The 23,602-nt window shown below is 39.4% G+C and overlaps 1 protein-coding gene across 4 annotated transcripts in view; it reads right to left on the reverse strand.

The window, feature by feature from the left end:
• Nucleotides 1–1,427: 1,427 nt before the first annotated feature.
• AGAP1 (ArfGAP with GTPase domain, ankyrin repeat and PH domain 1) overlaps nucleotides 1,428–23,602 on the reverse strand; it is a 334,749-nt gene continuing 312,574 nt past the window's right edge. For all 4 annotated transcript variants that reach the window (XM_089671672.1, XM_089671674.1, XM_089671671.1 and 1 more), the window contains 2 exons: nucleotides 14,074–14,329; nucleotides 1,428–6,783 (listed from right to left, as the gene is read on the reverse strand). In XM_089671672.1, coding sequence (XP_089527798.1) covers nucleotides 6,568–6,783; nucleotides 14,074–14,329 — 472 coding nt within the window. In that variant the 3' untranslated portion in view covers nucleotides 1,428–6,567. The remainder of the gene's footprint in view (nucleotides 6,784–14,073; nucleotides 14,330–23,602) is intronic.

A 23,602-nucleotide genomic window follows, 5' to 3' on the forward strand; every position in this document is an offset into this window, starting at 1 on the left:
ATGTACAGAGTATAAGTAACCACAATGAAGCTGGAGAAAACCGCTGCAATTCCAACCCGCAACTGCTCCAGGATTTAAAAACATTATTTATTTTTCTGCACATTAATTTTTGATTATGAAATGTGGTATGTGGATTATTGAATATTAATTTACACATACATGTATCGATTTTCAGTTTATGTATATGTGATTCTGATTATTTCAAAGGGATAAGTGCACCTGTTTCATTATGGTAATTCATTAGGTCCAGTATTCAGACTAGGTCGGTGCAGCTTCCCCGGATGGTCTAAGCGTGAGCTTTATCCTGTTGTTTATTTAGAACATTCACATTTTTCTTTACTGCGTTCTACTAAGAAGCATACATCTTTTTTGCTTTATTTTGTAAGAAACACGTTAGCAGATGAAACCTGGCATTCATTTTTTTTTTGATTCACAGGCCTTGGATACACAGCATAACCATGCAAAGGAACCTCTAATAACTGGTGCTGAGTTTTTAGCATTCCATGCCATATCACCATTCCTAGTCTGTTCATTGGGCAAAGGATCAGCATAGTCACACTGCTGATTAGTTGATAGAAAATCTAAACACTGAAAGGAGACACAGAAAAGTGTTGATGAGGATATAGTGGTGTCATCTTCCTGGCTGTGTAGTGTGGCAGACATGTGACCAAAACTGCAAATCAATCAGTTGTTAATCCATTTACATTCAGTATATGTGTTCCAGCTGTGCTTTAAGCTGTTTGTCTAGATTTCTTCTTTAAAAACCTCTGACATTTTTTTCCCTGAATTGGGAAAGTGACAGTCTCTTTAAATTACACCTCTGGACCCACCTACACTTATTTTTGCTGTGGTCTTCAACCACTCTAGCAGCCAAACCCTGAGTAGACTCCCCATCCAATGGTTACCAAAGCTTACACAAGGGTGATGACTTCATCCTCCTCCTCACTTGTCAGTGGCTGGGCCTGGCTATTACCTATCAGACCTGAGCACTTCATCATGAGAATGAGGTACCATGCACCTCCATACCTGGAAGCACCGGGCAACTTTCTTTAGCTCTGAATAAGTATAATGGGGTGGGTCATAAACTAGCAAGGGAAACCACACTGCCCTTAATGACTCTAGTATATATACAATCTCTTGTAGGTAATGGCATTGTTACCTGCAATATGCCCCCTAAGCAGACACCAGCACTGAAAAATGACAGTTGGAATCTGAATGCTTGATTGGTTGCTATAGATTGTTTTTATAAATAAGGTCCCATGCCATTTGCGCCAAAGGTAATGTACAAGCAACAGCGGATGTAATCTAAAATAACATACATAAATTTAAATGTTTGTATGTCACAAAGGGATGTAATAAAAATCTCAGCCAATGTATGTAATAAAAATTCTAATATTTTTCTGGTATTCCAAAAATCATTCAACACATTTTCTTTCTATTCAAATATTTTTTGTCCTTTTTTATTTTACATACATTTTGCATCCTCTAATAAGACACGATACAAAAGAATTCTGTATAACTTAGACAACATAATCAATAGACACCGAAAAAATAAAAACGAGAACTCCGTAAGGTCCACCTTGGGAACAAAGGTGGTACAGAGTGGTGATCGGAAATAAGATACACACTACTCAACTGGGCAGGATCTGGCTCCACATCCGGTCAGGACATAAAAAATTAAATAAACGTGGCCCCGTCTAAAGTTCATGGGGTGGATGTATTGAAGCTGGACTCTCTGCCGGAGGAAGATGGCAACACAACGTACTCATCTTCCAAGTCTTCTAAACGTCAGGACACACATTCCCTTTTACTGTAGAACTCACACACTCCATTCAGAAAATGTTAGCACTCAGGCTCCATGGCGATAGGCATCTCTGTGCCACAATTTGGAAGCGCTGGTTAGACTGGAAAGGGCTGTAGGCAAACATCTGATAAAGATGTAAGAGAATTCTTTTCTTCTGTAGTGTAGAATTTCTTCTTGCAGAACAAATCTGTAAGTGTAAGAGTCCCATACTGAGCCAGATACGCCATCATAATTGTCAATAGTGGAGATGTTTCTTGATGAGAGATTGGTAATTCCTAGGATGCCATCAATTGTATGGCTAGTTGGCCCCTGCCCTTTTTTAGACTGGTTTCTTATTGATCACTGATATGTCCTAGCATGCTTCATCCAATATGTCCCTTCATTGTTCATGGGAATGGTCTATAATAAGATATTTATGAGGCAGTCTTTACTCTTGCAATGCCACCTTCCAAAGTTGTGCATTTTATTTAAAAAATCCCCCCAAATAAAAGTGCTCAGTACAGCCGAATAAAGCTGAAATACAGTGGGGAACAAGAGAGGTGTGGAGGTTTGCGATTAGGCTGTGTAGTGTGAAGAAATCCTTCCATTGATCCCTTTCGTCTTTTTACTTCACATTCTGCACCCATTTCATTGAGAGAACCCTAGACCATAAATGTCAGTATGTCACTTGCCTACTACTGATGTAATAATAAACTATTTAGGGATTTTGTCATATTTATATACCCAACAGATCCTTGTAATATTTTGGCAATGTTGGTGAGACTAAAGGCTCGAACTCCTTTGGATCGTAAAGTGAATCTGTTCTACTTTTCTCAACTGGCCCTTAAATTATATCTAAAGCTAAAACTATTTTTCAACTTTGGATGGAGTAGGGAATAGGTAAAACTGCTAGAAGATTTCTATTGCTATCTACATCTCATTAGGAAGATTTCCCTTCACTTACTGTCATGTAGACTGAACAAGTGAGAAGGATATGAAGTGAGAGGATATCTTTCCAATGTGAGAGGAATCCCATCTTAGACAGTTGACATGGGAGCAAGTGTTCCCATTGGAAAAATTTGCCCTGTATTCCTGCTCTGGTGGCAACTCAAAAGTTTGTATTTACCCTCACTTTCATTCCTGGTGATGTTGGTGATCTGGACAATTAGAAAGAGTGCATCCCACTACTAGTGGGACACAAAAAAAAAACAAAAAACCACAATCGTTCTAAATCCTCACCACTCTGTCCAAATCTAAAAAAAAAAAAAAAAGAAAAAATACTTTCAGTTATACTTTAATATCAGGTACCCCAGATGCCTGCAAGTCATTTCTGCTCTTCTGTAGAGTGTACTGGGTGTCCCCAAAACCTATGGTACTATGGAATGCAAGTAACAACAAAGATTCCTGGTCCCTGTTTCAGGCCTTGACCCCTGCTGCTTTTGTGCCTCAAAATTAGCTAGCAAACCTACGATAGGCATATACTGAAGCATGAGGCAGAAAGGTCAGGGCCTGTCCCAGTGATCAGGAAGCTTGGTCAGTAAATGCAATATAGAAAGAACCAGATTTTGGGGTCTCAGAAAACTCTTTTGGGAAGCAGAGGCACTGGAGCTGCCTGTTTACAGTGAGTGCCACTTTAGATATTTTTCATCCCCACGGGGGGCTTGAGACTTTCTATTTACTTGCCAAAATACATGTAGTGTCACTTGTAAAGAATGTATTTGAAAAAATCAAATATGAGAAAGAATGTAGCGTTAAAACAACAGCACAAGGCAACATATAACCAAACACTAAAATCAGTTACTGGTTGAAATCTACCAACTATAGGAAGCCAGTGTGGGAGCAATCTACATACTACACTAAAATCAAATAAGCTTTTCTTTTATTGGGTACCTAAACTGCACATTAGCAGACATTTCATTAACACAGTACAACGAGCAATAAGGAGGAACAAAGTAGATTAGGCCAGAGGAACCAATCTGAAATCTATTAACTAAGCTGAGTGTACAAAACTGAATTCTGATTAGCTGAAACTGGCTACTGTACTTTGTACATCATCACTGCTCTTCGCATTGTCATACTGAACATGTCAATCAGAAAGAACTGAAAACTGGTGGTTTATTATCCCTTCCCAATCCACTAGTATAGAATAGCTCAACCCTTTTATGGCAGAGCACCAAAAGACAATATACAATGGATGAAATATCTGATCATTTGGGGTACACACACTGTGTATTTTAGGCTTTAAAAGAGGATCAACCAATTGCAGCCCTCTAAGAGCTGAAGAGCCAAAAGACAACTTAGAAAATAGCACATTAGTTGCTACTTGTATTCTTATTATTGTTTCAGGTAAGGCATTTTAAATCTTAAAGCATAACTAAACACAAAAACAAATATTTAATATATTGCAGCTTACTAGTCTTTAGATGTGGTGATTGCATTAGTTGTCATTTTTCAGGCAAAGAACATTTTCAGCAAGTTCAGACACATTTGTAGACCAGCCTAGATGGCATCCATGGCTCCCTCCATAGATACAGTGATAGTGAGAGTAGCCACCCAGGGACAGAAAGTGTGTTACTTGCTGGATTACCAGGCCACAAAAGAGAAAATCATGAAAAATAAAACTAATGCAGCCACCTTATCTGAGGAATGGTAAGCTGCAATATGATTTTTTTGTTTTTGGGTTTAGATATGCTTGAATTGCTCTTTTCCAACTTCAGTACTAAGTAGACACTGTAGGATTTTCTTCATTACACACGCATAGTGATATGATCCAATGTAACATGTCTGAAATTAGGTATGCTTACTACAGCTGTAGTTGTAATAGGTGTGAAGTTTTCTTTGCTGTCTGTACTAAACCTTTAGAAATGTCATACAATGAGTGCTGGTCACATAGTAGTATTGTGCATTGAGAGCTCTATATAGGTTCTTATGTGCATGAGACCTAAATTAACTGAAATGCTTTAATAATACTGCCATAGAGTACAATTGTTGGCTTTTTCAGAAACAATTATTATAGCTCTACAACAGCTGGCAGGTTATGTTCATTTGGAAATTATTAGAGACAGAGGTAGTCAAGGTTCTGACCTCCCATTTCTAAAATACATTTCCCATAATTCTATGATCAGCACTACAAGTATGGCAGCCCCACATGCTCCATCCAATATAGATTTGTTGGCTTTTGATCTACCAATAAAAAAAATGAAGCAACTGACAAATGTTGGAAAGTCTGCTCAGGTCCAGACTTGCATTCATATTTCTATGTACTGAACAGCAGCTTACACTGTTGCATTGAACTGTTGTTTGATATGTTTTATGAATGTCTAAACCAATAAATATTTTTACTTGTGGATGAAAATGCCAAGTATATATCATAACCTTGCTTGCAAGGGATATGTACCAGTAATAAATATTTAATCAGGTCCATCCCTAGGCATATTTACATAATGCAGGCCAATGGCATTTAAATGTGTAGTGCATTTCTTCTACAGGGCCCTATCTCATGAAATGCTCTCTATATTAATCCGTCTATTCTGAAAATCTGTAAAGCGCATGGTGAAGAGTGCCCTTTTTAGGGCTATACCCACCAACAGTCACATGTTCTACAAATTCAATAAGACAGTGTTCTGTACAATACTATGTGCAGTGTGCATTGCACATGAATATACACAGCTCTGTACATGCATATACACCCAGCCCTTACCTCGATGCCCTGATCTTTAGAGCAGGCATTCTGTATACAGAGCTCTCCCTGAAAAATATGTTCCCTCTCCCTTAGTGCAGTAACTAATCCTAATTAGTGTCTCTTATGTAAGCCTTTAAGGAAAAAAAATAAATGCACTCAACCATATAACCACCTCAATTATGTTGATTTTTTTTTTTTTATCTTTTGCATATCAGCTAGTTGAAATGACCCAGATGCACAGTTGTAGAGAATGGGGGGTACAATGAGCAGTGTGTGTGCATTACAGGAATGGAGCCAAGTGACAGAGGTGACTCAGGTGCCTGGCAATAGTTTCATAAAATAAATAATTTCTGTAAATTAAAAAAACAAATATGTATATATTTATATATATAAAATCTCACAATGCATGATGCAGCAAACAGCTGGTCTAACCTCACCCTGAAAAATGCATTTACGGAATAATTTTTTTTGTTCCTATATTTTTTGAGGGGTTACATTTAGAGGAACATACGCTTTAAAGCGCAGCGAGATTATGACAAGGAGTCTGAAGATGGGGCCTAGAATGTCTCTCCTAATATGATTCTTGTAAGAATATTGCAATCACATCCCTGTAATCAGCGGAGCGTGGAGAGAGCTTCCTCCTCAGCTAATATGCTCCCTTCTACATGATGAGTAATCATGTCCTATTAAACAGCGGTACAGGCTGAGGGAACTCAACTATACAAGTGTAATGAAGCCAGCATTCTCTGAGGACAGATTAGCTCCAAGTGATTTGACACATAGCATCATTGGAGCCTCAAACCTGACAAACTCAGTGCCTGCGTGTGATTTATGTGGAGCAGTGCTTGTCAGATGAGAGCAGAGCCTAAGTGTTCTGCTGGGGTAGAGGTGAAATGTGCACATAACTGACAGCTCTCTACCTCCCTTCCTTTTTTTTTTTTTTCTTCCTGCCTCCCAAAATGCCAGTGAAGGCTCAGTCTCTTCTCCCCCTTGTTCTGCACTCAGTGCTTTTACACCTCCCATGTCATTCCTGACTCCTCCCCTTGCGGTGCGAGGAGTGAGCGGTGCTCGAGTCTGTCTCCTTTCCATATGATTTTTCCTTTTAGATTAGGGTGGGCATGAGGCCTCCACCTCCCGCGTTGCTGTTGTTGTTACGGTTGTTTTTTCGGGAGAGGTTTGGCGTGGCCATAAGCACAAACTGTTCATCAGGGCAGCCATATTGCAACAGGAGCTCTCGCACCTCGGAGGTGACAGCTTGCTTAGCATACGCTAATGCTGTGTTCCCATGGAAGTCCCGAGCCATCACATCCACACCGTACTGAGGGAGAAAAAAAAAAAAAATGTTAGTGCACATACAGGCATAAATGAGATCAATAATGCAATGAACTATGAATACACAATGTATGTGTCTTGTGGTCCGCAATGAAAGTGTTTCACCTGTTACATACAAATATACACTCACCAGCCACTTTATTAGGTACACCTGTTCAATTGCTTGGTAGTACAAATTGCTAATCATCCAATCACATGGCAGAAACTCAATGCATTTAGGCATCTAGATGTGGTGAAGACGACTTGCTGAAGTTCAAACTAAGCACCAGAATGGGGAAGAAAGGGGATTTAAGTGACTTTGAACAAGGCATGGTTGTGGGTGCCAGACAGGCTGGTCTGAGTATTTCAATAACTGCTGATCTACTGGGATTTTAACGCACAACCATAACTAGGGTTTTCAGAGAATGGTCCGAAAAAGAGAAAATATCCAGTGAACGACAGTTGTGTGGAAGAAAATGCCTTGTTGATGTCAAAGGAGAATGGGCAGACTGGATCAGCTGCGACATTCAGATGGCAGGGTCAAAATTTGGCATAAACAATGTGAAAGCATGGATCCATCCTGCCGTGTATCAATGGTTCAGGCTGGTGGTGGTGGTGCAATGGTGTGGGGGATATTTTCTTGGCACTAGCAAGATGTACCTAATAAAGTGGCCGGTGAGTGTATACAGTATTGCCTGCACATTACCCTGTTAACCTGGATAACTTGGCTTTAGCCCATAAGTCTTTGCTCAGTGTTTAGGAGAGTATATTTATGCACACAGAGGAAACCACTTGACCTGGGCATGTTACAAGCTGATTAAACAATCTATTTTAGAACTATGCAGAATAAGACCCAACATGATAGGATATACATTAAATACACTGTTACGGTAGGCACCCACAGCACATAATTTTGGTAAATTTTAAAGGATAAGTTCACCTTTTAGACAAAAATAATAAATGTACATTTGTAGCAGGTAAAAAAAATGTGCATTTATTATTTGTGTCTGCAGGAGCCTGGAAAGCATTGCACCAGTGATCAGTAGATTGCTGGTGCCATGCAGGTTCCCTGCAGACCTGTCAGAATATCTGCTTACCATATGGGATGTACGAGCAAGTAGATATATGCTGACTGGAAGCTTCAATGATCTACCACGGCACTCCACATAGGCTGTGGCTATGGGAACATAAAAACGGGTGGAACATGTAACATGTTCCCAAAGGTGAACAAACACACCACACACATTACAAACTGATTGCACAATCTTTTAGATCTACCTGCATGGCCAGCTTTAGGGAACAATAGTGATCAGCTGTGTCATGAATGATCTGAACAGCCATCACCTAAAGCCTTCATGCTATTCAGCTTCTGCTTGATATAAAAAAAAGTGCAGTAGATCTATGAAGTTCATTCAGTTGTTAGTAATGATACATCTAGATAAAATAAAGTATCAGTCTTCTTATAACAACAAATATGAAGCCTCTTATAATTTTCCAACCTGTACTACAAATGTAGCCTCCTGAGTCTGGTTGGTCGTAATGGTCAACACAGGCATTAAACTGGCCTGCAGATTTTATACATGAGGCCTCCTATGTTGTTGGTAGATAGTATGGGTCCTTTTATTTTCGGCTGCAAAATTCCTTGGAGCAGAGACAAACCACAATAACCCAAGTGAAATTCGAAGGGGAAAAAAAAAAAAAAGACTTCTCCTTGGATGCAGATGCTGTTTGGCCAACAATTTTCCAACCGGCTGCTTTGATTTTTTTCAGGTAAAGAATGTCAGGTGAGAAGATGCTGACTGGCCCCCCATGAAGTGAACGCACTCAGTGAATGGCCAGTTTTAATCATCCCATAACCTCTGGGCTTTTGAGATAAATAGATCAGCCTCTGCCAAGCAGAACATACATCTATGAAGAAAAGTAAAGATATTCTGTCTTCAAAAGTTTACTTTACTATCCTGGGCGCTCCAGTTTGAGAATACAGTAGGAAATGTAACTGGTTGGAACTTCTGTCAGGTTTTTATTCTCTGTGACTGGGAAGATTTTATTTTATTTCCTGTTCATGGACACAACAACAAGGAAGAGAGAAAAGAAAGAAGAAATCTCTCTGAAGTAAAAGGAACCATTACTGTCATCAGAAGAGATGTCCCCTTTAACCACTTCCTGTCCGGCCCATGTACATAAAGGGCACTCGCAGTTACAGGTTGTGCACGCTCCCTAGGACACAGTGGAACACCGATCGTTGTACGGGACCTCTGTGTGAGGTCCCGATCATGTGATCACTGATTGGTCAATCAGTGATCACATGAATAGTAGTAAGCAAGATGTCACTTATGACATTGCTTGCTACATGTGAAATCTGTGAATGACCACAGAGGTCACATGGTACAAGGCTATGTACAACAGCCTTGTACCATGTGGCAAGCTGTGACCAATCACAGCTCTCACAGTACTTCTCAATTGCTGTAAGAATGCAACCAGAGAGAAGGAGAAATGATTGATTTTACAGCCTTTATGGGTGTAAAGGCAATTAGTGTAAAAAAAGAAAAAAAAAAATCTTCATCACCTCCCACAAGTAGTACAGTGTCACTATGGTGACAGTATGTTAAAAAAACCCCAAAAAACATAAACAATAGTGTAAAAAATAAAATAAAAATGTCATTTTGGGTTATAAACTAATTTGGGTTTTTTGCTAAAAAGATAACTGAATACATTTTGGCCAAGATTTTTGAAGAAAAATTATTTGCAAAATTTTATATGAAAAACACTTTTTTTTCAAAATGTTTGAACTTTTTCATTTATATAGCAAAAAAAATGTAAAATCCCAGTGGTTAATAAATACCACCAAAATAAAGTTTTATCTGTCTTAAAAAAATGCTAAAAAATTCCTATGGGTACAGTGTTGCATGACCGCGCAATTGTCATTCAAAGTGTGATAGCACTGAAAGCTGAAAATTGGCCTGGACAGGAAGGGGGTGAAAGTGTCCAGACTTGAAGTGGTTAAAAGATTTACCCTCACTTCCTGTTTTGTGACTGATGTGTCCCAGTGGGCACACAGGCAACAATAGAAACCTGAGAGACGTTTAGAATGATAGCGGGGTCTGACTAACTCCAAACTATGTGGCGATATTAGGGGAATACAGTATAGAATGCAGTGCCACCACTTAAAATTTCAATGTCTGTGCTAGACATTTAGGAAAGGCGACATATTTGATGAAACACAGCCCAGCTTAAGACACATTTAACAAAAGCAGAGGTATTCTAAACCTTCACTGGCTAGGGTCTGCAAATGACAGGGTCATGTGTCAAAAATTGGAAGTGGTCTAATATTAAACCATCTGCAAAACAGCTCAGAAAACACATATCTGTGATGCCAGGGTAGTAATGACATTATCTTCATAAAAAAATGTGCATAAGAGCTATATCATATTTGGTATCTAACAAATTGTGATTTCATTTTGGTAAATAATATGCTGTTCTCTGAACTGTAAAATCTTGTAACTGAGAGCTGTGCTCTGGATATTTAGCAGTATGGGGGTGTTTGCCGGAGCATTTCCACTTTCAAATATTTTTATTGTTTTGAAGAACTCTCAACAATACAAGGTATACAGAGAAATAAAGCAGAACAAAACCCCTGATAAGGTGCAGATACAGCCCAAAAGGCACAGTATACTGGGGTCACAGCATAAAAGTATATATATATATATATATATATATATATATATATATATATATATGCAAGTCATCTGCTGCAGCTTTTTAAAATACTCCAGAATACTTATACCACACCCCTTGGACATTATTTATTCGGTGAAATGGCCTCTGACACCATATCAAGAGACAAGAAAAGATAGCTGCATTTGGCAGCTGTAGGTCATGTTTTTACCATTGGAACTGCTAAGGATAATGAACAGTCACATTATGAGGGCCAGTGACTCTTGCTTATTAGATTAGACTCTGAAAATGATTTAAACTATGCACGGAACCTAAGATCAGAAAAACTCCACTTAAATATTTCTCACTTTTAAAACCCTTTAATTTTACTTTTGCTTATGTCTGTCTGGTAATATATTTTCTGTATATATACCCTGCACCATTTTTCTTTTCATTAAGGGTAAGTTCACACTATTGCATGTGATTGCAGGTGCTGGAATTGCGCTTGTTCCCGCACCTACAACCACCCGCAGCCAATACGTGTTGCTCTTTAGAGATGCACGGGGACTGCTATTCATTTTTAGTGGCACCCCACACATCTAAAACTTCAGCACGTGTGCAAGAAACACAGGGGAATCTTTGGGAAATTTTCCAGCAGTTGCGGTTTCAGAATTCTGCAGGAACACAGGCACAGCAGCCCATTCAAATTAATGGGAAGCCGTGCCCATGCAAACAGGGCCCGCAAACCGGCCATAGTGTGAACCTAGCCTAAAACAATATTTAAAAATCATTAAACTGAATCTCTGAATGTTTTAACTAGAAATGTAAGCACTATGCCTCTGTGAAGCTCTACCATAGTGTAAATCCTGTTACATTCCTGTGTGGGTGTGGCAGCAAGTGATACTGACATAAAAGGTCAGAATTACAATAGCCAATGCTGTAAATGGTGTGTTTTCATTAAACACATGGTGACATCTACTGTGAGTGTAATGGTGTTAACTGCTCGGTTGACCTGCCAGAGTAATGTTCACTGTCAGTCTGCTGGCTCTTAAATTTTTGCTGTGCGAGCATTTCTGTGCAGGGTAAGGCTGAGTGTATAATTGTCACACTAATGTGTTGGCTTCAATACTTTCAGTCACTGACCTGTAACTAGTATAAAGATCAGGCTTTCTAATTTTTCTTTAAAGTAATACAATTTTTTATTTTTTTTTCAAATAACAAACATGTCATACTTATCTGCGCTGTCCAATGGTTTTGCACTACGCTGTGCAAGGGTTTTGCACAGAGCAGCCCAGATACTCCACTTTTCAGGTCCCCTGCTGGCACTCTTGGCTCCTCCCCCTTCTCCAGTGCACCCATAGCAAGCCGCTTGTTATGCGGGCACTCACTCCAAGCGATGCTCTGTGTATCCAGAACACTGTGTAAATATTTGCCAGCACCCAGTACCATTAAGAGCTTATTCCACGAATGTGTGTGATGAGAATATGGGCATTTACTGCGGGTAAAATAAGTATTGAACACATAGTTATTCTGGCTGAAAGAAAGACAAAAGTCCATCCAGTTCAACCATAAAAAAAAAAAAAAAAAAAGTTATCCTACACTCACAGTTGATCCCGAGGAGGGCAACAAATCCAGCAAAGCATGATGCAATTTGCTCCTGCGGGGGAAATATTAAGTCACCATTTTTATCAGTAAATATATTTCTAAAGGTGCCGTTGACATGAAATATTCACCACATCGGTAACAACCCATGCAATCCATACATACAAAGAAACCAAAACAAATAAGTTCAGAAATTAAGTTATGTGTAATAAAATGGAATGACAGGGAAAAAGTATTAAACACATGAAGAAAGGGAGGTGCGAAAAGGCATGGAAAGCCAAAACACCAGCTGAAATCTATCAGTAAATAGAAAGCAATCCTACCCCTTGTCAGTGCAAAGTAATATCAACTGGTTCAGTCTCAACTGATGGCCTATAAAAAGCGGTCTCATTACCAAGGTGTCATCTCACGATGGGTAAAAGCAAAGAGCTCTCTCAAGACCTTATTTGTGCAAAACATACTGATGGCATTGGTTGCAGAAGGCATTCTAAATGTCTGAATGACCCAGTGAGCACTGCTGGAGCCATAATCTGGAAATGGAAAAAACATAACTTCACCATGACCTGGCCACAACTGGATGCTCCTCACAAGATTTCTAACAGAGGAGTGAAAAGAATTATCAGAATTCTCCCAGAGCCAAAAATCACTTGTGGAGAGCTTCAGAAAGATGTGGAATTAGCAGATACAATTGTTTCAAAGAAAACAATAAGTAACCGCCATGGCCTGTATGCACGCTCACCACGCATGTTGAAGCTTGTTTAAAGTTTGCTGCACAACATTTACACAAACCTGTAATATACTGGGAGCACATAGTCTGGTCAGAAGAGACTAAAAGTAAACTCTTTGGATATGCACCATGTTTGGAGGTCAAATGGCACTGCCCATCACCCCAAAAACACAAAACCAACAGTGAAGTTTGGAGGTGGGAACACCATGATGTGGGGCTGTTTTTCAGCAAACTATACTGGCAAACTTCATATCATCAAAGGAAGGATGAAAGGAAAAATGTACCAAGACATTCTTGATAAACATCTGCTGCCATCTACCAGGATGATGAAGATGAGACAATTCAGCAAGACAATGATCCCAAACACAAAGCCAAGGAAACTCTCAAATGGTTTCAAAGAAAGAAAATAAAGCTTCTAGAATGGCCCGGCCAATCACCTGACTTGAATCCAATAGAAAATCTATGGAAAGAACTAAAGAGCAGAGTTCATAGAACAGGCCCACAGAACCTTCAAGATTTGAAGATTGTGTAGAATGGGCCAAAATCACACCTGAGCAATGCATTTTACTAGTCTCTCCATACAGGAGGCGTCTTTAAGCGGTCATTACCAATAAAAGAACAAAGTATTAAATAAATTTCAGTTCGCGTGTTCAATACTTTTTCCCTGTGTCATTCCATTTTATCACACATAACTTAATTTCTGAACGCATTTGTTTTGGTTTCTTTGTATGTATGGGTTGCATGGGTTGTTACTGACATGTGGTGAAAATTTCATGTCAATAGCATCTTTAATAATACTGATTTTACCCGCTCTATCTGTGTGTCTATAAGACACACAGAACATGGCTCGGCCCAGCCCCTGCTCCCTCCTCACTGGCTGTGAGACAATCGCTCTAGCTGCTCTCTGTGAGTCAATGAGGAGGCAGAGAGCCGCTGCTCTCAAGCACATCACTGGATTGGGATCAGGGAAGTAATATGGAGGATGTGGGGGGGGGGGGGGGAACTGCATACCAAAGGTTTTTTTATCTTTATGCATAGAATGTATGAAGGTGAAAAACTTTCAGCCTTTAGAACCACTTTAACGATCATGTGCTGCAAGCTTGTTTGTGCTAATCTCTCATAACTCCTCCAGATTAGCAAATCAGAAGGGAGATCTGACTGCCTGCCTTTGGTAACACCCTATTTTCTCATCATTACCATTTTTATAAAATATAGGACAATGCTGCTTCACCTTTGCAGCCTGAATGTTCAGACAGGTTTCCAAGATAAAGTGGCCTTCTACATAACAGGTAACTTGCTTACTTCTGTACTCACCCATATAAGCAGCTGCACAAGTACCACGTTGCCTTTACGACATGCTAGATGCAAGGATGTACGTCTGTCCCCTTCTCCACAGGTTTCATTCACCTCCTCGCGGGAGCCATGAGCGAGGAGCAGGATCACTGTTCGCAGGTCCTCCTCCGCTGTGGCTCGCAGTAACTGTTGTCCTAAGGGCAGGTCCCGGCAGGGCAGGGGAGCCAAAAACAGCTTCTGTTCATATTTTGCACGAATCCAGCGTTCCTTCTCTTCCCTGATAAAAGAAGACAACAGGAAGAAAAACAAATATAAGCAGATGCACATACAAGTACTGAGGTCATAGTACATAAAGATTTTTTTTTTCTTTTGGATACAGTAGGGAAGGGTTAGATCCTCTCTTCTTTAAATGTAGTTTGTTCCCTGGTGACCATTTTAATCCAAATGTTTAGGCTGGCCATGCACTAGAAGAATTTCATTACAAAAAAAATTTTCTAGCAAGAATGTTTGATTTTCTTATCATAAAGTGCGGTAAAAAATAAATTCTTGAATTCATTTCGAACAGTGAGTGCAGTTTTAGTTCAGGAAATACATTAATTCCAAAATTTAATTTTCAAATCAAACTAAATTTTGAAGCACTTTCAAACATTCTCAAGTAATCAAATGTACTGGGAATTTCTGAACAAATGTTCATCTGAAAATCACTACTACAGGGCTAGGATTTGTCAAAAGAGCAGGAGGAGAGATGAAATCTTCCAATGGAAAAATATTCAGGTGACAACAAAGATGTGAATTCCCCCACTTTTGTAAGATTTCCTATAATTTTCAGTTGCGTCATCAGGACGAGAAGTGAAGGTAAATCTCCCCAGTGACAGACAACAGAAAAAAAAAATATAACCTTAGAAGTGTTATTACACCTGCGTGCACTATCTAAACCAAAGAAAAAAAAAAGGTTTGGCTATACTTAAACTTTAGAACTGCAAAATTAAATGTGAAATACCATCAATATTTGTTGCCCCATCTGGGTAAATTTTTGGAGTGACAGCCTCATGTTGGTGAATGGCCCCAAATCTGCTAGGGGAGGGGGACAATCAACAAAGCAAATTAAGGAAACTGCAGGGATTGTTATTGTTCCTGCCCTGATAAACTGGTGATATCCTCTTACTCACTGTTCCACCCTCTTTTCATATTCACTGAAAAACTAGTGAGCTCAGCAGAAGTCACCATACAAATTAATAACCGATCAGCCATAACTTTATGACCACTGACAGGTCAAATGAATAACATTGATTATCTTGTTCCAGTGGCATCTGAAAGTAGGTGGGATATATTAGGCAAGTAACTATGTTGCCCTTGAAGTTGATATATTGCAGAAAAGAATGGGCATTGAAGTTTGTTGTGTATGGGTTGCATAAGTGCAGACCAGTCAAGCTGCCGATGCTGACCAGTGTCTACAGCCAAAAGCGCCTACAATGGGCATGTAAGCATTCAAAATGTATCACTGGTCTGGTCAGATTAATCACATCTTTTATATCATATGGGTGGCCGGGTGTGTGTACATCACTGACATAGGGAAGAGATGGAACCAGGATGCATTATGGGAAAAAGGCAAAGCCAGCAGAAGCAGTGTGATGCTTGGGCAATGTTCTGCTGGAAAACCTTGGATCCTACCATTTATGTGATTGTTACTTGACACATACCACCTACCTAAACATTATTTCTGACCCAGTACGCCCCTTCATGGAAACGCTATTCTCTGATGGCAGTGGACTCTTTTAGCAGAATAACCTGCCACACTGCAAAAATGGTTAAAGAATAGTTTGAGAAACACAACGAGTTTGAGGTACTGACTTGGCCTCCATATTCTCCAGATCTCAATCCAACTGAGATCTGGAGCATTCCTTCAGAGGTCTAGCAGCGTCCATGCTTCGACAGGTCAGGGATGTTTTGGTGGAAAAAGGGGGACCTACTCAATATTGAGTGTGTGGTCATAAAATTATGGCTGAACAGTGTATTATAGGAAAGCAAAAAGATGTCAGTGAGTGCAATAGGAGAAAGGAGGATAAGCTGCTAGCACTAAAGGACCACCCTTTGTATCCTCTGTAATAAAGTAAATATAAAAAAGGTGCAGCGCTAATCATAAGAATCAGTATGCTAAACGTACCCACAAATTATGTGAATATAAATAATTAACATATAACGGAGGGATCCCTTTGAAAACGTGCGTGTGCACAACACGTGTCAGGGAGGAGCCTGCATACTGACGTCACGCCGCCGTGTCCGCATGATGGTCTGGTGGCCATCTCTGTGAGTGGTTTTATACTATTATTTGTTCTACTCCACGTGGATATCTTTATTTTGCAATAAAAATACTACACTATTAGCCATTTTTCTCTGGGCTCTTTCTGTAAGCTGATTTCTTCAGGATCTGTGCCATCGCTCATCTTGAGGATCGATTGCTGTGCTGGAGATATCCCCCCACTCTGATACATCATAGCTTCTACATGTCTGTGCTTAATGGGAACATAGTCTGATCTGCCTGCAAAGGAGTGTGCTATATTTGCTGTAATGCGCTTCTGGTGAGTGTATATAAAGTAATTTTCACGGATTCACTGATCAGTGAAAGTCACGAGCTGCATTTGGACTCAATATTTGCCTCCATTGATTATTTCTATATCCATTCCACTACAATCACTATTTATTTTCACCATTGCACTGTTCCTCCAGTGCGTCACTTTATTCACCATATTTTGATTATATTATTAGAGCACTATAGTGCAATGATTGCATATATGTACAGTTGTGTTCAAAATAATAGCAGTGTTGAAAAAAGTGAATAAAGCTCAAAATACTTCTAATAGCTTTTATTTCCATACACACAAATGCATTGGGAACATTACACATTCTATTCCAAATCAAAGCATGAAAAAAAATATATCAAATTTGTGTTGTTCCTCTAAAAAAATTTAAGAAAAGTGAATATTAGACTGTTAAAAAAAATAGCAGCGTTTGTATTCTTCTTTACAAACTCAAACATTCACTATATAAACTGAAAAATGTTTGAAGATTTTGCTTTCCTTTGAATCACTTAATTAATATTTAGTTGTATAAGCACTGTTTCTGAGAACTGCTGTACATCTGTGTTGCATGGAGTCAACCAACTTCTGGCACCTGTGAACAGGTATTCCAGCCCAGGATGATTGGATTACATTCCACAGTTCTTCTCTATTTCTTGGTTTTGCCTCAGAAACTGCATTTTTGATGTCACCCCACAAGTTTTCTATTGGATTAAGATCCGGGCATTGGGCTGGCCACTCCATAACGTCAATCTGGAACCAAGATGTTGCACTGGTGTGTTTGGGGTCGTTGTCTTGTTGGAACACCCATTTCAAGGGCATTTCCTCTTCAGCATAACGCAGCATGACCTCTACAAGTACTCTGATGTATTCAAACTGATCCATGATCCCTGGTATGCGGTAAATAGGCCCAACACCGTAGTATGAGAAACATCCCCATATCATGATGTTTGCGCAACCATGCTTCACTGTCTTCACTGTGTACTGTGGCTTGAATTCAGTGTTTGGGGGTCGTCTGACAAACTGTCTCCGGCCACTAGACCCAAAAAGAACAATCTTACTTTCATTAGTCCACAAAATGTTGCGCCATTTCTCTTTAGGCCAGTCAATGTGCTCTTTGGCAAATTGTAACCTCTTCAGCACGTCTTTTTTTCAACAGTGGGACTTTGGGGGGCTTCTTGCAGATAGCTTGGCTTCACATAGGCGTCTTCTAATTGTAACAGTACTCACAGGTGACTTTAGACCTTCTTTGATCTTCCTGGAGCTGATTGTTGGCTGAGTCCTTGCCATTTTGGCTATTCTTCTATCCATTCGAATGGTAGTTTTTAGCTTTCTTCCACATCTTTCAGGTTTTGGTTGCCATTTTAAAGCATTTGCGATCATTTTAGCTGAGCAGCCTATCATTTTCAGCACTTCTTTATATGTTTTTCACTCTCCAATCAACTTTTTAATCAAGGTACGCTGTTCTTCTGAACAATGTCTGGAACGACCCATTTTCCTCAGAATTTCAGAGAGAAATGCACTGTAACCAGCATGTACAACATTTGCTGCCTTCCTTCTTTAAATAAGGGCAATAATTGCCACCTGTTTTTCAAAGAATGAATGACCTCACTAATAGAACTCCACACTGCTATTATTTTGAACATACCCCTTTCAATTAGTGATTCAATTACACAGAATCAGCAGCATGCATGTCATGACTGTTGGGTCTGTTGGATTTCTATTACTCTACTACACCTGCTAGTAAACTATTTGCCATGTAGAAATATCATTTCTGCCAAAAACAGTGATTGATCAGGTTAGTGATGTCTGACTGCTATTATTTTGAACACAACTGTATATGTCACTATAGCGCCGATCAGAGTGCTTCACTGTGATTGCATTTATTTTGCATATTTCACACATAAGTCACTCCGTTGTATGTTCATCATTTATATTCACAGAACTTTTGTGTACGTTTAGCATACGGATTCTTATTATTAGCACAGCACCTTCTTTATACTTACTTTTGAACGGTGTATTATGGTTGCCAATAAATTAAAGAACTGGGAGCAAACGTATCTATACTAATTCCACTATACTCACCAATTTTTGCAAAATGTATTGATAGACACAACTATGAAATTCTGTTGACATTCTTATTACTGCATACTACTGCTATTCTACAAACTTTTTAACTTACTAATGCTACAGTAAATGAACATGTTCGTTCCCTCAAGTCAGTGGCTCACATACAAACCTGTTCAGAACCACTGAATAAATCAATGAACTTTAAAGCTAGCATAGTTTACATGTTACTTACCTTTCCCATACAAAATTGGAATTTGTGGCACTTTTGATATGTTAGCAGTCATGTGTTAAAGCACCACAAAATGTGTCAGTGCTGTTTTTTTTGCCTATAAATGTTTTGCCATTAAAAGCCATCCACCTTTCCAAACTCAGACCACAAGGAAAACCACAAACCAACAATTTTTGTCCAAGCTGTAGGGATACACGCTATAGGAATTAGGATTAAACTATATTGGCGCTCTTTTGGCAACACAACCAGGACCATCAAACATTTTTTACCATTCTAATCATACTTTATTTTTGCAATTCTTAAAATTTACCTCTATATTGTTCACTTTATTGCCATGTCTACATTACACACAAGTGTAGGATTGTACTGTTTTAGACCACTGGTTACAACTTTACACAGATAGAATAAGCTTCAAAGGGTTGGATTATTGAACATTTTAGCAATCAATTGTGGAAAATCCAGATCCATGATTATTTGCAGAAAAGTTAGGATTCACTTGTCTTGTAACTTAAAATCACCCACAGCTGAACCTTTTGTATTAAATACAGTTTAAGATAGCGCTGCTATTAACGGTCTTCAAGCTGCACATCTTCAAAAGCTTTTTCCCAACATCAGTCTCAGTCTTACATTTCAGAACTACAATTCCTACCATGTTCCAGCAGTGGCGGTCTCCCTGTCTCTATTTCTGCCTTCTACCATTCAATTACTCATTTCTCTTCTAACAGTAGTAGATGGGCTAATCCTTTTCTCTGTTATTAGTGGAGCTCCTGCTGAGAAGGGAAGGCCTCTATGTCAAGACCCCTGGCTGTGTTTACACTTCTGGAGGTAATCTAGTGTCAGGTTGGCTTTAATCTGCTTCTAATCCTTCTGTGTAAACAGTTTCTCCAGAGAGTAAATCTGGATTATCCTTACACGGTTTCCTGTACATGCAGAGCGACCCAGGAGCGACCCCACAACTCCCCTGGCAAGGAATCACAATGGGCTGTTAGCACATCACACAGGAGCGATGGATACATTACAGGCCTCCGCAGGTGGGAAGGCCTGTGGGACAATCCAATAAAGACCATCAAAGGATTTCAAGTGTGTTCTTTCAAACTTTTACCTAAGTGAGGTGAATGAGCTGCCAGTCTTCCCTTAATCACAGGTCATTAGCCAATCAATTGCACAGGTAGATTGAAGAAACATTTGCTCTATTGTAAAGCAGCCTTTATCTTATTTACAAAATGAAACTGGAGAAGGCACATAGGACCTCTACACAAAGAAAACTGGAACCCCCCAGGGTAGAAGCACCCAGTTTAACAGTTCTTCCTTATAATTGCCTTCATTGTAGCAGAATTAGTATCCTTCCTAGTGTACGGGGTGAAGAATTTCTGTGACTACAGGGGTGGGTGTAGAAAAATGGCTTGGCTTGTATCAAAATATTTATAGGCCCTGCCAAGCAACACCCTAATGACCGATGCCATTACTGAGGGCTTGATCACAACACAATGCGGATGGTCAGGAACGGTGTATATGGGTTGCCATACATTCTGAATTGCACCTCAGTGCACTTCCAGAAATAAAGCAGGTGCAATTTTTTGTGTAGTGAGGCATGCGGATGAGACATTTGAAAACAAAATTGCCTACCTTAAAGCAACTTGTGTCTATGCAGGATGTTACTGCATGACATTAATGCTGCACAACTGCTTTTTATGGCAATCAGACAAAGGAGGTCCAGCTTTATACTAATTTATTTGATTTAAAGTATTCACAAAGGTTGTAGATTCCTGTAAAAGTCAACCTGCAATTGGATATACAAAGTAAAGACATCTCGGGAATCGGAACAGAATACAACCATAGAACAGCTACTTCAAAATGATTCACATTATTTAAATAGGTCGCATTGTTTGTAGTTTAGATCAGATTTTAGCCCATTGTGTTTAGAAAACAGGTACACTTCAATACATCTATATTGTTTTTATGTTTACTATTCAAAAACTAAGAAAGCTGTCTCCGGTGTGTGTGAAATTCCATTATTTCCGATCAAGGATCACGGAAGTCATTTTGGTTCCTATGCTTACAATATAATCAGTACAATAGACAGCAACATAGATAGGTGTGTACAGTAAGTTTCTACATAGCAGTTTTAATTTATTATGGATGAAAGTGAATAACTACATCTATTGTAAATGCTGTTAGCTTGACTGTGATAAATCACAGCAACCAATCAGAATTTTGTACTTATTTTCCAAGGGTTACCATCCCTAAGGCCTCTGTTCACATACAGTGCATCCAGAAAGTATTCACAGCGCTTAACTTTTGCCACATTTTGTTATGTTACAGCCTTATTCCAAAATGGATTAAATTCATCTTTTTCCTCAACATTCTACAAATACCCCATAATGACAACGTGAAAGAAGTTAGTTTTGAAATCTTTGCAATTTATTAAAAATAAATGAAGAAAAAAAAAAACTCCACATGTACATAAGTATTTACAGCCTTTCCTCAATATTTTGTTGAAGCACCTTTAGCACCAATTACAGCCTCAAGTCGTTTTGAGTATGATGCTACAAGCTTGGCACTCCTATTTTTGGGCAATTTCTTCAATTATTCTTTGCAGTACATCTCATGCTCCATCAGGTTGGATGGGGAGTGTTGGTGCACAGCCATTTTCAGATCTCTCCAGAGATGTTCAATCGGGTTCAAGTCTGGACTCTGATGCACCTATTTTTGGGCAATTTTTCCCATTCTTCTATGCAGTACCTCTCAAGCTACATCAGGTTGGATAGGGAGTGTCAGTGCACAGCCATTTTCAGATCGCTCCAGAGATGTTCAATCGGGTTCAAGTCTGGGCTCTGGCTTGGCCACTCCAGGACTATCACAGAGTTGGCTCGTAGCCACTCCTGCTTAGGGTCGTTGTCCTGTTGAAAAATGAACCCTCGCCCCAGTCTAAGGTCCAGAGCACTCTGGAACAGGTTTTCATCAAGGATGTCTCTGTACATTGCTGCATTCATCTTTCCTTCGATCCTGACTAGTCTCCCAGTTCCTGCCATTGAAAAACATCCCCACAGCATGATGCTGCTGTCACCATGCTTCACTGTAGGGATGGTATTGGCCAGGCGGTGCCTGGTTTCCTCCAGACATGGCGCTTGGCAGTCAGGCCAAAGAATTCAATCTTTGATTCATCAGACCAGAGAGTTTTGTTTCTCATGGTCTGAGAGTGCCTCAGGTGCCTTTTGGCAAACTCCAGGTGAGCTGTCATTTGCCTTTTACTGAGGAGTTGCTTCCGTCTGGCCACTCTACCATACAGGCCTGATTGGTGGAGTGCTGCAGAGATGATTGTTCTTCTGGAAGGTTATCCTCTCTCCGCAGAGAAACGCTGGAGGTCTTTCAGAGTGACCATTGGGTGCTTTGTTAGCTCCCTGGCCCTTCTCCCTCGATCATTCATTTTGGCCGGGTGACCAGCTCTAGGAAGATTCCTGGTGGTTCCAAACGTCTTCCATTTATGGATGATGGATGCCACTGTGCTCATTGGGACCTTCAATAGTGCAGAAATTTTTCTGTACCCTTCCCCAGATCTGTGCCTTGATACAATCCTGTCTCTGGGGAAGTGTACAGAAGGGTACTGTGCCTTTCCTAATCATGTCAAATCAACTGAATTTCCCATAAGTTGTGGAAACATCTCAAGGATGATCAATGGGAACAGGATGCAACAGAGCTCAATTTTGAGTGTCATGGCAAGGGCTGTGAATACATTTACACATGTGGTTTTTTTAGGTTTTGTATTTTAATAAATTGCAAAGATTTCAAAACTAACTTCTTTCACGCTGTCATTTTGGGGTATTGTTTGTAGAATGTTGAGGAAAAAAATAAATTTAATCCATTTTGGAATAAGGCTGTAACATAACAAAATGTGGCAAAAGTTAAGCACTGTAAATACTTTCTGGATGCAGGATAGCGCTTTGGGAGGCGAATTGGGTGATTTTCTTTCCTGCCACCCGTGGTGGTAGGAAAGAAAATGTAATTATCTATGGGCTCCCTTAGAGTTACTATTTAAAGTGAAATATCTTTATTTTTACTTGAGATATGCATATGAACAAAGGCAAGTTAAGTCTCCATTTTTGATGTGTAATTAATGCTGTACTTGGGAATAGTCTTCATAAACTGAAGTTAGCTTACTCACGCTCTGCAATAATAACTGATAGGCAGAAAGATTTGAGAGAGAAAGATTGAGGGTATAGGGTACCCAATCACCACACAAACTTTGTGCTGATCAATCTGCTTTATATGTGGAAAAGTACTTTTGTCACTATTTTTATTAACATATGTCAAAATTTCTACAAGCAGTAAAAAGCTCTTCTGATAATTATGTGCTCTTATAAGCTTGGTCTTGTACAGACAACCCTACACTGCTAATTATCATAAGAGATTCATCAGTCATACCACCTATGGAATGCAGGCATCAGTTGGCCAATTAAACACAGTATATGCTATATAGTGTGTAATTATCAGCAATATTCATTGCTATTTGTCATAACTGACCGTTAGTCCCTAAGTCTGCCAGCACTACAGTAAGAGAACTAAAGATATACAATGTTTATTAATAGAGAAAAAAGATGATTCTTCATGGATCACCATGATTTTACTAAATTCTAACTGTAAGTAAAAAAAAAACCTATCCATGTCTATAACATGC

The sequence above is a fragment of the Staurois parvus genome, unplaced genomic scaffold (assembly GCF_062004578.1).
Source record: "Staurois parvus isolate SC_StPar_1 unplaced genomic scaffold, SC_StPar_1.0 ptg000113l, whole genome shotgun sequence".
Classification (NCBI taxonomy): Eukaryota; Metazoa; Chordata; class Amphibia; order Anura; family Ranidae; genus Staurois; species Staurois parvus.